At 37.4% G+C, this 18,117-nt stretch overlaps 1 protein-coding gene across 1 annotated transcript; it reads right to left on the bottom strand.

The window, feature by feature from the left end:
- Nucleotides 1-8,841: 8,841 nt before the first annotated feature.
- Nucleotides 8,842-18,109, bottom strand: ptk6b (PTK6 protein tyrosine kinase 6b). The gene is made up of 8 exons (XM_026260417.1): nucleotides 17,631-18,109; nucleotides 12,618-12,739; nucleotides 12,353-12,513; nucleotides 11,887-12,055; nucleotides 10,332-10,490; nucleotides 10,027-10,208; nucleotides 9,553-9,706; nucleotides 8,842-9,415 (listed from the first exon to the last, which is right to left on the bottom strand). Exons 1-8 carry the CDS (start codon nucleotides 18,017-18,019, stop codon nucleotides 9,237-9,239), a joined length of 1,515 nt encoding a protein of 504 aa, XP_026116202.1. The 5' UTR covers nucleotides 18,020-18,109; the 3' UTR covers nucleotides 8,842-9,236.
- Nucleotides 18,110-18,117: the final 8 nt, after the last annotated feature.

Genomic DNA, 18,117 nt, shown 5'->3' with positions numbered 1-18,117 from the left:
TTTCAGACATCATTTCTCCTTTGTTCGCAGGAACAGCTCCCAACTAAAAGACTTTGACAGGTTCAGTGATTGGTAGTTTATAGAAGATGAAGAGAAATTGAATGTCCTTTTCATGGCCAGAATTGAGGGATGTCAAAATCTGTAAATGACTAATCGGTTTATTCAGTTGCCATATTGGCTATTTTCTATGTAGCCAACAGAAAATTTTCTATGTATTCAAAAGGTCATCAAATGAATTTTGAAAATTAAATCTAACAGTGTTAGATGTCAAAACACACATAACAGTTTAGGTTGGTCCAGCAGAGGAGCATGAAATAATAACCCCGAACTTCTGAATGGTAGTGTATGAACTGAACTAAAATAATTGTCCGCCTCTAGATCTCTAAATAATGCTGCAAGTAACCAAGTAAAAACAAAACAAAAAAAACATGGCATTTAAAGCATTTAAACACATACGAAAGAAGACATCATCATCACATTATTTTGCAATTATTTAGTATTGGGGTGAGTCTTTGCCAGTCTCAAATTCAGTCAGTCCCAAATTGAGCTCTACCATCTGGCCAAGTTTCATGTCTCTAGGCTTTACTGTTTGGTCTGCATGATCAGTTTTATGGCTGAAAAATAATAATAAAAATCCTTACGATCCTGCGCTTGAGACCCTAAAAAATAAAAACTAGAAGCCTATAAATTATTGGAGCAGTGCATTCACATATTGTGTCTGTAATAAAACATTTTTTTCCAAGCACTATTCTTGTGCAGTTGTCTACTTCACCTCACGATCAGCAGGGTTTTGCCGTTTGGAAAAGGTTCCCCTGGGTGCTGGACTCTTTAAAACCACATTTATTGTCCAGCCATCGCTCCTTGGCCCTAAATCTGTATTTAGATAGAAAGACACGGACTTGTTGTCAGTAGGGCTAAATCTATTTAGATCAACATTTAAACTGTACCTTGGTGCTTGGATTTGGTCACCCAGACTTGCCTTTGCTTTGGTTCCATTAAGTTATCATAAACTTTAAATGTAATATTAAACATTTTGGTTTCATATATATGTATTATATATCGTTACATGCTTTTAGAATTAAAATTAGGTTTATTTCTGGCAATTCACAAAATTGGAACTGATTGTTTTTGTTTGGTCAACAAATTAGTCAATGATTATGTCTGTTGATAAGGCTAAAATTGGAAAGTGTGTGCTGTACATTCAGGTACAAGGTCATTGATGAGAAACAAATAGAGCTTTGGGAAACCACAGTTAGTCAGAATAACACGTGTCCTGTAGCTGGTTAAACAAGAGAAGAGCTAAAAATAGCTTTGCACTTATTCTGATAAAACTCATTCCGAGCAAGTAGACACACAGGGGCATTTATGGTGGTCATGGTCAGCTTTCATGTGTAAATATGACAGAACCAAATGCTTGGAAAGTGGGGTGTCCTTTTGAACCTGGAAACATAAGGCAAAGGAAGAGGAGTTAAGGTCAGTGCTGAACAAGCTTTATTTTATGGTCAGTGAACAAATATCCTCATGAGAGCGACAAAACATGTTGATTCCACATAAAATGTTTATCGTGTCAAAAGTCAAAGAAAGGACTTTTATCCCAGTTTTGCTCAAACTGTAAACAGAGTATGCTTGTCCTCTGTAGGGTTGTGGAAGCCAGTTATATAAAGCCCAGAGTAGACTAGCTCTGCTTTTACTTGGGTATGCACAGTCAAAAAAAAAAGTAATGGAGGAGAAGGAATAATAAGTTTTAATGAGTCTAAGACATTTTAATAAAGAAATAGAAATAACACAAACACAAAGATTAAACATTCTGGTGCGTATGTGTCGAGTGCTCACTATCAGCTCACTTTGAAAGGCTACACATTCAGCTGTACACATAAGCTAGCATAAGCATAAAGAATCATAATCAGGCCTTTACCTCACCAGTCGAGTGAATAAATCAATGACTCACTCTTTTATTCCTGAATGAATCAGTCATTTTAAATGAATGTCATGCTCTTTATTTTCAAGGCGTGTTGGATTATCTCTATCAAAATACTGTTGTTCCACTAAAAATAAAACCACTTTTTCAACACTACACTCTGAGAGAAGATAGCATGCATTCATATAGCTGGAATCATGGAAATGAACTTTGCTCTATATAGCCAGCCAGAAATGTATCGTTTGATCTTTTCTATACTGGTGCTCTTGTTTTGATGCCGAATACAATGATTCTCGACAACTCTGCAGTCTCCTGCATGACTCTTTCTTTTCTTAGACACAAAGCAGGGTTTTTTTGTTAAGGCTCCCTTAAGCGCAACACTAATCCCTCTCTGAGTCAACATGAAATTGGTTTTGAACACAAATGCCTTTGTGTAAAGGAGGTTTAATCTGGAGTGACATAACAGCAGTGAGAACTAGGCTATGCTTCATCAGCAGATTCTGATGATGTCAACGAGTCGAACAGTTTGATCTGATTTGAAAGGTTGAGAAAGGTTAGTCGAAATGTTTTTCTCTGTGAATTGCTGTATGTCATGGGCAGCTGTGCATGTATAAGGGAGAAAGAAGAAAGAAGGAGAGACATAAGAATGAAAGAAGAGACAGAAAGCTGGACAAAGAGAAAGAGAAATAAAGAAGAGGACAACCAGTCTTTATCCACAGTAAAACAAAACACAGTAACAAGCTACAAAGTACATTAATGAAAAACGACTCAACACAACTCAGAAAGTCCTGGACAAATGCTTTGGTTAGTATCATGTCAACATATTATACATATCTAGGTCAGTTTATATATACACATGTACACACACACATGGGAGAAGTTTGCATAAAGCGTTTAACATTCTTTCAAATATAAAAACAAGAAAATTGCTATTTATATTCCTTTCAAAAAGATATATGATTAGAAATGTGTCGGATATGATTAGGTTGTTTTAAAGTCCATGCATTATGCTTTAAGTGGACCTTGCCTTTTTGTAGGCTGTCTGTCATGTGTAAAAATCCTTAAAGTCCAATGGCAGTGAAAATGTTCCAGAAAAAAAATACTTTTAAATATTGTGATGAAGGGAAAGCCTGGACTTGTTGAGCATATCCAAACACAGATGAAGTAGCTTTATATCAAACCCCTCCTTTGCTTCAGGCTCAAGTACTGACAAGCTATTCACTAAGAAGCTGAAGGTCCCACCCTGAGGAACACCCTTATGTTATCTTGACCGTTTGAGAAAAACACTGAGATGAAGGAAATGTTCTGACGCTTCTATGCGGTTTACATATTTTCCAATTCTTTGCAAAAGATATGAGCTTAAACATTTGCACATAGACGGTAGAGTTTCATTGTAACAAAGTACACTGTTTATTAATCATACTGACTGTAGATTGTGTTCTTGTTGCCATTCTGTATTGTCATTATTTCCACAGTAATCCCTGCAAAATTCTACCCATAAGTCTTTGAGGTTAGAGAAAAACCTGCAAGCCATCAGCCCACTTTGACCTATATTCTCCTGGCAAGAAAAACAGGACTCCTTCAGAAAGCCCCGTGTTATGTGATGCCTGCTAAAGAGTCTAGGAGGAGCCAGTGGGGTAAAGCATGCAGTTCGTCTGTTGACAGTCCTGCCTTGCATTAGAGTTTATTCTGTATAAAGATGAATGGTGAGAAGAGAATAATATAGGGGGACAAGAGAAACAGGTACAAAGTAATGAATAATAATACAACTTTTATTGCATTTTTAAGCATTAAACTGGCTAAAATACCCAGAGAATGTGTCCCCTGTAATTAACATTTAGGTTAAATTAGACCTGTTTAGACCAGAAAATGACACTCATATGATAGCACTATAGAAACACTCAAAACAGTAACCCACACTGCACCCACAACACTGTAAAACCTGGCTTGGTGCCAGAGGTTAATGGGTGCACGTCTATTTGTGGTTGACCTCAGCTGACAGTGCAATTTTGCAAAATAGCACCATGAAAGCTGCAGCTATATCATAAGTACGGACATTTCCTACTCTGGTAATATTATCTCCATCCAATGTGTCACAGACTTCTTTATTTTGGTCTTTGTTTCGTTTTTATGGACGTTTATGTTGTATTCATTACTTCCCTGCCACTCATGATGATTCATCTAGCTGTTTTTCATTATTTCCCTTGTTTGCCCTGTATTTAAGTTGCTCTGTTTTCTTTTTTCGGTGCTCTGATGTTGTTTGTGCAATGCACACTGTTTTGTAAGTTGGCTTGCTGTTTGGATTACCTTCTGGTGTTTTCTTTAATAAACTGTGCTATTTTATATGCTTTTGATATCTTCATCATCTTTGAGAGTAATGTTACACACTGAATGATGACAACTGCCTGGTTAGTTGTTGCCCTCAGAAGTGTGGATACTCACTCGTGTGGTTAACAGTGTGGCACACTGGCACACATCAGACAGGTGCTGCAGCCCGTGGAAGACATGCAGAGTGGCTGACCTAGTTTCATTAATTTTTTTAAGATCCAAAACCACAACAGGCTGTTGAAGTGATAGATATAAACAATAATGGCACAAAACAATTACAGCACAAGGCAAAAGCAAAATATCAAAAAATAATGATATACAGTAATCTGCTGACATAAGCTTAGTATTTTGATATTTTTGCTCCTTTTATTAAAATAAATGCAAAAAGTGCTACATTGACTTGGGAAGCTCCTGTTAATATTTAATGCAAGCTTTTGGTCCAAGCTTATGAACTTGAGGTCATGTAATAGGCTACTTGTGACTATAGTTGTTGTCATATTTTGTGATTTAAAGTTGCCTTAGGTGAACTTTGATCAGGCTGAATTCACAGAAATGCACACAATTTTTGTTTAGAAATGTGCAGTTTTAAGTAGGCCTACCAAGACTGGCCCTGAATCCAAAGTACAGACCCAATTAAACAATTCAAACAATTTATTGCATATTGGAGTTGCCTACTTGAAGCTAAAAAAAAAGTGCAATCACCTAACATGAAAAATGTTATACTAGGCTAGCTAAATGGTTTGCATGCTAAGATCAAACGTATCGATTGTACAGTGAAGTGAAAACAGCTGTTTTCCAGTAGAAATGAGTGACAGGAGCAGATCCAGCACTGATCACGCTCTGACAGCATGAGCAGCTCTGTGAACCTCCTCCTGCTGCTGCATGGCTGAGTCTGACCATAAATCACTCACACACGGGGAACTAGAGGAGCTTTCCCTGGATGAGATCATGTCACCATAACACCGTCATTATTCTGAGCAACTTCAAGCAAAGCTGAATACCTGTTAGATTAAGCGATTAACTGTTTGTTGAGGTTTACAAAATAGCCTTTGTTTGATATTTCAAATTTACCATTGTCTATGCTGTTGTTTTCCCACTAAAATAAATCACTTCCTGGAGAACGATGTCATTAGGAACTGGATTTTTAGGGTATTCCAAAACACTTACAAGGTGGAACGTGTAACTAAAAAAATATTAGAAACAGAAAAATCTGTAATATACGGTGCCCGGGAGAGGACATGGTTGGTTCACTTAGTTTTGTCACAATAACTCGTGAGAACATGATAATATGTCGTGGCCACGAGATCATTTGGTCGAGATATCGACATGCTTACGTCGTGGCCTCGAGATGCTATGTTAAGGGAAAGACATGTTTTTCTTGTGGCCACGAGTTTAATGCTTAAACAAACCTGCGTGACCATAGCAACCCGGGATTATCAGAGATTATCATGAATATTTTAATTTGAATCTCACAATTATTATATTAATTATTATAGAAAATATTTCTTTATTAAATTATTATATTAACCATATGCATTGGCTACTGGACTGTATTACGTGTGATAGTCAGCATTCAAATGAAGTTTATCATGAATAAATGTTACATAGAGTGTATAATATTAAAAATGGCTTACAAGAAAACATTTTTATCCATCCTACAGTCTTATAAGTCCATTAACTGATTGTCTTTCCCCCGTAATATATGTATATTATTATTATTATTAGACTATTATTATTGGTTATATTTTATATTAGTTTATATTCTTTTATTGCTTCATTTCGATCTCTTTAGAACATTGGGAATAGTTTTATATAATAGCCTTTTGTAAATGCTCAACATGAAAATCAAGCTTTGATTATGCTGAATGGAATTTTAGCTGGAATGCATTTGAAATTTAACATATATTTCATTTTATTTCAGCTAATTAATAGACCGGAATTATAAATACAATAGTGTTTCGTTGAGGAATTAATCATTCACGTAGTTTCATTTGTAAATGAAAACACAACACACTGATTAATCATCACGTCAAAACTTTATTGGCGTAACTGTCAAAGTTTTAGATGGGGCTATCTATATTACTAACTTGTGGCCAAGACAAAGCTAAGTGAACCGACCATGACCTCTCCACCGTAGTGATATTTCTTAAACTGTGGTTTTAATGTTAGTTGTTACTGCATATTATGGCAAACCAATGTAGTGAAAATATTTAAAAACCACCCAAAGTATATTTCATTCTGATAGTGCCATAAAGAATTACAGTAGGCTATGGACACTAAGTAGGAATTACTCCCATCTAGTGGTGAAATTGTATTTTGCATTCAAACTAATTTTGCTCTCCAGCGCCTTGCTTTTTCAAATGCGCGTTGCATCTACGGTAGGCGATATGTACCAAAAAGCTTTGACGGGATGTCTTCTAATAGCACTTCGTCGAGTTTTCCTTCAGGTGAACAGGTGTGTTATTTCAAATAAACTGCAACATGACAACAAACAAACGAATGTTACAGTATGAATTACTGACTGTGGAAAACATGAAATATTGTAATTGGTAGTTATGTCTTCTTTATTTGTTATATTTTCTGAATAATGTGCATTGCTAGATATAAAAAAAAAATATTGTAATATAGATTGTAACACTGACTTACCTGTCGAGAAGAAAACTGGCCACTTCAGCTTCTCTTTTGAAATCTTTATCCAGCATTAGCTCTTTCCACCTAGAAAAAGCTTCCCCGACATTAACTCTTGTTTTCTGTAATCTACGGTCACGTTTCCTTTTACGTTCTATTTTTGACTGTTTTGGCGACGATGTTTTCTTCTCCTGTTTTACGCGGCATATGTATGGTCCATAATAAGAATGCAATCCAGACTTTTAAACTTGCCGGTGCAGTTTCAAGCGCCTCTCACTGCTCTGCACCTGCGTTTCTGGCTCTGACCGAAAACGCGTTGTGGAAACGCGTTGGCTTAGTACTTTTTGTCCCTCTCTGCTATTATAGTTTTGCAAGATGGCGGAACTACATGGAAGCCTCCGCCGACCTACCGTCCCATGTATATAAAGATAATAAATTCTTCATTTACAAGGATTAGTTTAAACATTGGCATAGGTATTTGTACACCATTGAGGGCATATTTATGAATAAAAATATTGATTTGAGATAATAAAATACTTAAAAAGTTACTTATTGTCCCTTTAAGAAATGAATGCTAAAATGTGTTATGCTAAAAGGAACAACAGCAATGTCCAGGTCTCTGAGGACAGCACATGATCACATAGATCAACATTTCCGGTCTTGTCATTACTGTCAGAAAACAGCTCATTTGTATGTGAAACATAGAAAAGCCTCCATAGAGGTATATGGTGTTAGTTGTTGTAGTTACAGCTTGAGGGTGGCAGTGTTTATGGATGAGTCTAGTACATCATTGGCCCTCATGAAATAAGCATAACAATTTGAAAAACATGAAATATTGAAATATTTTTTGACCGTTTCGTGCTTTGCAACGAGTAAAGGACATGCCACTACATAAAACTGCAACAGCTTACCTCTGAAATAATGGTGTGTCGCCATCTGCTGGTGACATCAGATATTGTACAGGTCTGATTCATCTATCGGGAAAACTGGGTTTGTGGATCAGCAGCTCATTTACCAGCTTCGTCAATTTAGAATATTACATTGACAAAACAAACACTGTTATCTAAATAAGTCCCAAGACCTTTGAATTTGCAGATATGGCAACAAAAATGTGCATATGATTGCAATCCCGCCCTATTCTTAATATTTTCTTATGTAATGCTATTGCTGCATCACTCTGGGTAAAATGTTAAATAAAGAGAAATGAAGAAAAACTTTAATCAAAGGAGTTCTGACATATTTATGTGCCTGACTTGGTATATTTTCTTTCTTGGAAGTTTTTTTTTTTTTTTTTGGCATTGTAAGATTAACATTAAAACAAACATTAACCATATGAAGTACATTAATACAATATATAGAGTTCAAACAGTACAGCACAGTCTTTTACATATTCAAATCAACATGAAGCAACATATCTTAAATGTTGATTTATAGCATTTCCTTTTGATATTCATCTAGCTTTATACTGAATATTTAAATTTCACGTGTATGATAAATAGTCACATTTGCATGAAATATTTAAGAAGAAAACATCCTTGTGGCGAGTGGGGCGGGGCCGAGAGGCGTGGGAACGAGGAGTGAGGCCAGGTGTAGTGATTGGAGATGAGCTACACCTGTGCCCCACCGCCGGTATCGAGTCCCACGTAGGAGATGGAAGGATATAAAACTGGAGCGACGACCGTGAAGGACGAGAGAGGACCAGGCCTGGGACATTATTTTATGTGTTTGCTTTTTATTTGTTCGCCGTGAGGGGCTGACGCGCTGTTTTGTTTATTTTTGAATATAAAAGTGTTATTGATTGTGCGCCGGTTCCCGCCTCCTCCTTCCCGATGATTACAAAGGTCGTATCGTTACAATCCTATATATATATATATATATATATATATATATATATATATATATATATATATATATATATATATATATATATATATATATATATATATTCATCATATTGATAATAAAACAGACATTTTAATTCATATTTTAATGCCCCTAAACTGAACTGATTGTCCATAACATATTTAAAAAGTTATTTTTTCTTTTGGACTTCTAATCAGTAAAGTCCACTCTACCTAAGAAGATTTATAAAAATAAAATAAAAAAATCTCATTAAATTCAGACAATAATTGCTTTGAACACAAATTAATTTTAAAAAGTGCTTCATGCATGCCTCTTCCTCATAATCTGAAAACTGATATTGATAATCCACAGTCCATTTAATCCATCAAAGATGACTGTATGATGCATCTGTCCTTAAGCATTGTTCAAGGTCAGTCTTGTTGTGCTTATATAAGTGCTTTAAGATCTCAGGATGTTTGGAAGGGGTGGAATCTGACTGTCCAATTTACCCACGTCCCCTTTAGGTGCCTTGATAGTTGCCTAGTTCATGCCTCAGAATCGTAAAAGTCGGACGGTCCTCTGGCTCTGCTCTCCAGCAAGATCGCATGATGTTATAAATAACCTCTGGACAGTTAGATGGTGAAGGCATCCTAAAGTTTTCTCGTGTGACCAGATCATACACATCACCATTACGGACACCTATAAAAAAAGATACAAGGCTAAACTAACAATAATAATAAAAAAATTATAAGAACAATATAAGGCTTTACATGTGAGAATGTGAACTATAAATATTTGTCATTTGTACAGAATAAAAGTTTCATCTTGAAACTGACCTGGATAAGGTATTGCTCCATATGTGACAATCTCATAAAGAAGAATCCCAAATGACCACACATCAGATTTGCTTGAGTAACGGCCATGACCGATAGCCTCAGGCGCGGTCCATTTATATGGGATCTTCTTCTCATCAGATATATAAACAGGCTCCTATATATGAATCAACCATAGGTTTGGTTAGATCTGATGATTGCACTGTATCATAATCTATAGCAAAGAGGATCAGGTGCATCCTATGACGCAAACACTGTTCCTTACTAATATTTCCATTAACCAGGATGACATTTAAAGTAACTCAAGAGTAATTTTTAGTATGCAGTGCTTGAAGTTGATGAAATAAGGTGCCAGTTCTTCTCTACTTTTTAGTTGCATATTGGCATGTAAGCAAGCATGAGCAAATAATGTGCATTTATTTTTACATAGTATGTGTATCACAAAAAAGAGAAACATAGCAGATCATTTCAGCTCACCTTAATGACTCGAGCTAGGCCAAAATCAGCAATTTTGCAGACATATCCCTCCCCGACTAGGACATTTCTCGCTGCGAGGTCTCTATGAATACTGTTATGTGTCTCTAAGTATGCCATCCCATCTGCCACTTGGGCTGCCATGTCGATCAGAGACTCCATGTCCAATGCACTACCCTCTGCATCTGAGAGATGGAGGGTGATGCATAAAAGAAGTGAGAGAGAAAGAGAGACAGAATAGTTACATAATATTAATATAGAGTGGCAAATTGCCTTCAATCATACAAATCCAAGGGACAGTGACTGACTTTTGAGGAAATTCAGCAGGTCTCCCTTCTCTATTAGTTCGGTGATGATGTAAAATGGGTGGGAGGAAGTGCAGACGGCAAAGAGAGAAATCAGGTGTCTGTGACGCAAACGCTTCATGATCTGCACCTCCATCTGAAAGTCCTTCTGCACAAGAGCATCTGGGTTACAATGAGATAGACAAAACGTATTATTATATGGATTTATTACAAATATGTGCATTTATAAAAAATAGTATCAAAATATTTTTCGTATTTATTGGAGAAAGCTCTTACAGTTACACACAGCAAAACGAAATGTCTTGTTTTAAACATAATCTTCATTGAGTTTTGTTAGATTGAAACAAGAAAAACAATCTGCAAATGGAGTAGGAAGGAAGTCATCATATAAAACACAATTTATATTATTTACATTTTAGATTCTGTTGTATTGCAGTGTATCTGTAGTAATGCGTTTATTCCACTTGGGTGAATCGCACCACAATATTCCAGTCAGGATTGAAAGATGAATAGTTTTTCTGCTTGAGGTATTCAGTTGTAGATTTACCAGTGTAACGTTTAGGATCACTACATTGTGTTCACATATACTGGTACTTCAGCAACCACCTCAAATGTGTGCAATGTACAATCCTAAATGATTGCTTGTAAAGCTGCAAGGTATTTATGTCCTGAGGCCACTAAGCAGGTGGTTGCAAGGATATTTTGCTTGAATTATATATATATTTTTCCCCCCCAATGTCACATTACTCATTTACATGCAAGAACTGCCTATCCATGTCATGCTTGCTCAGTTCCTCCCCTGAAGAAAATTCCTGATCACTGTAAGCGGCAAAAGAAAGACTCCCTGAAGTATTGTGTATCTTGCTTTTGAAGTGGTTTTACTCGGATAACCACTCTTGAGAAAAGGTGGTTTAAACACTGGTGTTACACTTCTGGTGTGTCTATTTTATTCCTGACATAGATTCATGAAAGTCAGAGACTTTAGTAATGTTTACTAACTCTTTCCAGCCATTTATGTCTTTTTGATCCACTGCATTGAGCTGTGTTGTCAGGTACATCCATGGGACTGCACATCTACGGTCTTGTAGTTAAATCGCGTACTAAGGCCGGCGGAAAATGAAAAGTTGCTATTTACGCAGCGCCAGAAAATAGTCCCCAGCTTGTTTGTGTAGTTGTAGCAATAGTAGATTTGCTGGGGACTATTTTCAGCCGTAAATCGCAAATTTAAATTTTCCGTCGGAAAGTACATGATGTAACTACAGAGGAGTCAAGTTTTAAATAGTAAAAATATAGAAACTCTTTGGTCATTTTTGAACGAGATGCTAACGGTCTAATAGGATTCAATGATCTATGCTAAGCTAAGCTAAAAGTGCTACTGCCAGACCCGGAGACCGACTAAATGGATTAAAAAATGGTAAACCCAAACTGTTTAACTCTAGGGGAGTTAGAAAATGAGCCTATTTTCAAAGAAGTGGAGTGTTCCATTTTTCCAGCAAACGGCGTCAATGCTGTTTTAAAGTTACTCTCTTCTCTGTGGCACCTCTAGCTGTGAGCTCACCATTGTTCTTGAGGATTTTGATGGCCACTTTAGTGTGATTTTTCCACTTGCCGCTGTAAACATCTGCAAAGTGGCCACTGCCGAGCATCTTCTCAAGAGTAAATTGATCTTTAGGCAGCTCCCATTCATCGACTGTGGAGGGAGACAGATCCTGCAGCTGAGGCCTTTTCTACAGAAACAGGAAGTTTACAAACGCATTTCATTTCATAAGAACTACTCTCACATATATACTGGGACAGATGCTTTTCAGTTAGACATCAGCATATGCTGGAGGAGAGTGAAAAATTAGTTTCTTCATGTTGATTAAGATGACAAAATTAAGTTGATATTCTCATAACAATGAAGAAACTCTTTCAAGCACTTCATTTGACAAAACTAAAAGAGAAAAGGAGAATACGGGACGTACACTTTGAAGACAAGCAGAGGAGAGGAGAATAAGCCAAAATGGAAACAAAGAGAGTCTTACCCGAATGCAGGGTTCCCGAAGTAAATCCGAAGTGGAGAGTGGGTGAGTTTGATAATATTCAACCACCTCTAATACACTGGCAAACTGAGGAGATGGATCCACATAGAAATGGCCACTATTATGATAGATCTTGAAGTGCTTTGCTTTGGCCTGTGATTTCACTAAGAGACAAGATTCAGAACTTCAGTCTGAAATTGTACCTTGGGTTTCAATGTGTGCTGTAACAAACTCCCTTATGGCTGTCAGAAAACACAAACTCACACACCTGAGAGTACGAAGCTCATGATATCAGTCTCACTGATTCGCACAAGAAAGGATCCATTATCATTTTCTGCTGACATGAGGTGACGCAATGCTTCAATACGGCTCATCTTTCCAAAGAACCACCTAAAAGATCAGAAAAAACACCAGGGTCGTGTAATTTCTTTAGGGGTAAAAGCACAGGTACTTAATAATGAATCATTAATTGGCTTTTATTCGATGCAGTGAAGATAAAGTAACAAACCAAGCTTTAAAAATACTGTAAAAACACCACAGATAAAATTGTAAAAGGGAGCACTTTTTAAGATTTACAGTATTGTTGTTTGATTGGAACAGATCATCCCTTTAGCTAAATAAGATTTGGTAAAAAATGATCACTTGCGGACAGATTTTAAAGATTCGGATAAAGCATTTCTTAAAATCATTTCAAAAAATCATTTCTAGAAATTAACTGAAACTAATCTTGGTGTTGACGAGAGACATCTGAGACAAGTTTTCCAAAGCCATGAAAAGAATGAAAGGAATGAGTAAAGATATAAGGTAGCAAGTACCAAATACATGTGTTTCAAATAAATGTTACACCATACCGCTGCTGCTGTTGTTCTTTCAATAAGCAAATTTAAAGGGTATACAATAAATAAAATGTCAAACAAACATACAATAATAAACCATTATTATTAAAAATAAATCATGAAACCACATAAAATATAAAAAGGCGTTACAATTTATCCAGTTTAATAAAAATAAATGAACACTATAAAGTAACAAACTGAACTCCAATATTTTTTTTCGCATAATGCTAAAGTTTTACAGACTATGAGACATTCAGACTTCCCATAAAGGACTGATTATGGTTCTTTTGTATTGCAAACATGATACATGACTCAGAACTGCTGCTAATCAATATTCGTTTGTCTGTAATATTCTGACCATTGCTGCCCGTCTCACACCTAGATCGCCTACACTTCATTTCATCGTTGTGTTTAGGGCAGAGGTGGCCAAACTCGTCCTGGAGGGACGTCTACGGATCCCTAAGCTAAATCCCACCTGTTGGAAATTCTCAGTGACTTCTCTTATAAAACTGCATTTTTTCATGGTAAACTCCAAAAATAGTTCAATCCAAAAGTATTATTTAGTGTAAAACATGTTGAAGATTAGCAGATAGGCTTTCGATTTATTCAGTGATAAGCCATTTCCTCTAAAAAAAAGATTCTCTATGTATTCAGCATAAAGAAGCCTCTCCTCCATTGACCTCCATTAAAAAAAAGGCGTCTGGTCTCCTTTCCCATGCACTGACAGACCGTTGGCTTTATGCCGTTAGCAGTTACGCTTTTTCGGCTAATGGTTGCAGGCTTGCCTTCTAGTGGCTTTGTCTCCAGCTGGGGATTGTGACATACATTATGTCTACCAGCAACTGTGTAACTAACAACTTCCTTCAAAATATCTTCTTTTGTGCTCACCAGAAAAAAGAAATTCAGACATTGAAACAACATGAGGGTAATTGATTCATTTTTGGGTGAACTATCCCTTTAAAGGGGTAGATGACAAAACTACAGCACACACTTATAGCAAACAGAAAGTTATTGTCCGCTAATGTGAATGCTAATATAATTATTGTGTCTACACTGGATGCGACTGGTTGCGTCGCAATATTAGCACTGGACGCAACAGTAACCACAGCAAATTCATCTGTCTTTCCTGTCAGAAGTATTGCAAGTGCTTAGAGTATGCGGTTGACTGTCTTGGGTTTGTCATGCCATATTGTGTCAAGCTATAGACAGCAGTGTACAGTACAGTAGACAGTATCACTGATTATAATGAGCTCTATTTCATGGTCCCTGGAATACCTGATTCTGATTGGTCAGTCACAACGAGTTGTGTTATTCAATGTGGAATAACACACAACTCATCCGGTTATTTGAGGCAAGTGCTTTTTTTTTTCTTCGCAACACAATTTAAGAAATTTTGGTCTTGTGAGTGTCCCATTGATTGAAAAGTAAATTACACCGTCAAGCTCAAGAAAAGAATGAAAGACATCGTCAGAGTAGTCCATCTGCTATCAGCGGTTCAACTGTAACAATGAAGAGTCGGGAATACTTTTTGTACTGTACACAAAGAATATACATGTACACAAAAATAACAACTTTATTCAACAATTAGTGCAATGCAAAATGCGTACGATCTTCTGTGTCAGCCGTGATGCACGGATGTGCTGTTTTCGTTCAAATCAAAGCGTAAATACACGTAGAAAGTGTATCGTTGTGTCACGGATGACACAATAGCGTACACAGTTTGCATTGATGCGGAGAGACAAACTGTTGAATAAAGTCGTTATTTTTGTTTTCGAAGACTTTCAGTCTTTTCTGGACTTTGACAGTGTAATTTACTTGGCAGTCAATGGTACAGTCACTCCCGGTTTTCATCCAAAATATCTTAAATTGTGTCCTGAAGACGAACAAAGGTTTCACGGGTTTGGAAAGGCATGGGGGTAAAGTGATTAATGACAAAATTTTCATTTTAGGGTGGCACAACCCTTTAATGTCCACCACTGCGCTCTCTTGTTTCATTCAAATGGAACATATCTCGCACCTCAGTTGTCGTCTTTATTTACTGTAAAATAAAAGCAAAGGACTATTAATAGGAGTACTAATAGTAAGCCTACGATAATATTGTTGAAGTCTTGTTGCCAGAGTGATTTTTTTTTTTTTAACACCGGCCTGAATTTAAGATAATAAACAGGTAAGATATTAAAATGCTTGCCACTCAAATAACATATTATGTCCTTTATTTAAGTGCCGAAAAGCTGTGTAATAAGTAGGGGTGGCACGGTTCGCTGAAAAACCCCCGAACCGTTCGGTTCACCACACACGGTTCGGCACGCGCTGGGACCACAGTTCAATTTAAATCTGACAAAGCATCTGTAATATGGTTTGCTATAAATAACACGTAAAACAAACAGGGTTCAGTTAATATATGTTTCTGTTGATGGATGCGCATTCTGGATTCCCAGACATTACAACAACAGCGATGAGAAAAAAAGAAAGAAAAACCCTGGACAAATCATACACTCTTGATCAATGTGAATGCCTTATGCTGGATTATGAGCAGTCATTTATTCCGTCATCACCCGGGTGCTGATAGCGCGCGTGCACAGATGAGACCTGACCAACACACGTTAATATTTAAACTAAACTCATTTAAGCTTTGTCACATTTAAGAGCCAGAGGACATGAGCTTGTGCGCGCAGTGAGAAGAATTGTGTGTGTATTAAGCTCTCTCTGAAGTATTGTGTTTAAATGGACAAATTCACACAAAATTTTTTGATAAGTATTCTACAGCAGACATAGCCGGCTGAACGTAGGCCTACTGTATCAGTGCATTGTCTTAAAGTGACAGTCTTTATATTAATCGAACAGCAACAACAAAGAAATCACTCATTGCTCTTGATTATAAAGCTTTTATAACTTTAATAAAGAATAAACCGTAATTTATCCAGTCTAATATGCAATGCTGTTTAACATTTGATTACTTTATTCAATTTCTGTAGCTAAAAACGAATGCTAGACCTCCATAACAAAAAAATAAATAAATAATGAAAATCACTTTATTGTTTGTATCGTTACTCTATTGTATTTATTTGTGCTGTTGCTTGTAGTTGGATAGAATATTCTTCTTTTTTTATTAGAAAGTATAGTTTTTCCAAAAACATAGCACATATCAAACTGTACTGAAAACCGTGAAACAAACCGAACCGTGAAACAGTTTAACTGTGCAACCCCTAGTAATAAGTGATACGACTGTCAATATAGCCCCTTTCACACTGCCATTCCGGCAAATACACAAGCAAAGTGTTCCTGCAATTGTTCCCGGGGTCGCTAGATTTGGCACTTTCACACTGCCAGTGATGACCCGGGATATGTGCGTGCTTTCACACACAACCCTTGAAGATCCCGTAACGACACGTGACATCAGCGCGTGACGTATAATATACGAGTCAAAAAACGTTAAGCAAGCAAACGATCTCTGCGTCAGCACGGAAAGTGAGGAACTAACTGATCTCTGCCTCATTACAGTTTGCACATATGTTTTCGTCTCGATCGTTGATCTTCCTTCAAAACAGCCAGTAAAAGAGTCACTCGATAACGCGCGTCATCACTTCGACACGGAATTAGATCTGGCTTTTGTTCACACAGCGCTCGTCCCGGGACGAACCCCGCAATGTTACTAGGTCCCCGACCCGGGTTCAAAGCGGTAATAATCAATCCCGGGACGTGGTTGCTTTCACACAGAAGGCGACCCGGCAATGTTCCGGGAATATTGCGGGTTTGACCTGCAGTGTGAAAGGGGCTTATGCCTCCTCTTCATGTCGAGGTCTGGATCATCCTGTAGGCATTAAATCTGTGATAACAACCAGCTGGATGTAAATTAAATCTTATAATATTGTCTATAATAGCCGCATTGGTGTTAATGGGTGTTAATTGGTGTTAGTGTGAACCAGCGTTGTTCACATGTTCACAGCTGTTACTAGCACACTGGAATGGGGCATTATAAGAGAATAACAAAAATATTGGTCTATTCTTTATCCAAAGTTTCAGAAAACTTGTTATTGTTAAAATGTTATTGTGTTTTTAGTGGGCCTGCCATTGCATTACTTTTAAACTTTGAAAGCTCTGGTCCACTCAGGTATACTACTTTAAAACATTTCTCTATTTGTGTTCCACAAAGCAAAAAAAAAAAAAAAAAATCAAATCAAAAAATTAACTAACCCTATAGTACGTGACAAAGTCATATGTCAAGGTGCGTTAGACTTTTAATTGCGTTCCAGATGATGTGATTAGTTTTTATAAATTATAGAAATGGTTATCCTAAAATAGTGACTCTGAAACGTAACATTAGGCTGTATGAACTCTGAAATGCTCAGATTACTGATGGGAAGCTAATTTAGAGACCTGCTCTAGACACTAGGAAAGAGTTTAGCAACTAGTAAATACTGTTTAGAAATAGCGTAGACACTCACGGTTGAGACTCCACGGACTCCGCACGCGCCAGGTAATTGAACGGTACAAAACCGGTGGCCACGCGTCCGTACGAGTCGATTTTCTTCGCACTCCACCAGTCGCCGGAACTCGTGACTATCTCTAACATATCACCAGCTTTGAACGACAGCTCCCGGCCGTCGCGCGCCTCGAAGTCCCACAGAGCCGTGTGAAGAGCGGCTGTCTTCCGAGCTGGCAGCGGCTCGCTCGCCGTCTGTCCGTAACGGTTAGATTGCGTATTACCGAGCACATCGCCCGTACGGTCACTGTCAGCTTTCACGATGTTTTCTCCATCGGTCGCTGAGGATCCGTATATTCTGTCCCATAATGTCTGAAGACATGGGCAAGTTGTCCTCAAACACTCCCCCATGAGATAAAACTGTCCCCGAGAGACACCTGCTAGCGGATCCCCATTCGAGACTACAGTTTTAGGGAACTGACATGACAGTGAAACCTTCCGCGTTTGGA

Source organism: Carassius auratus, unplaced genomic scaffold, assembly GCF_003368295.1.
Source record: "Carassius auratus strain Wakin unplaced genomic scaffold, ASM336829v1 scaf_tig00215416, whole genome shotgun sequence".
NCBI classification, from domain to species: Eukaryota; Metazoa; Chordata; class Actinopteri; order Cypriniformes; family Cyprinidae; genus Carassius; species Carassius auratus.
This window is presented reverse-complemented; position numbering and strand designations above follow the sequence as displayed.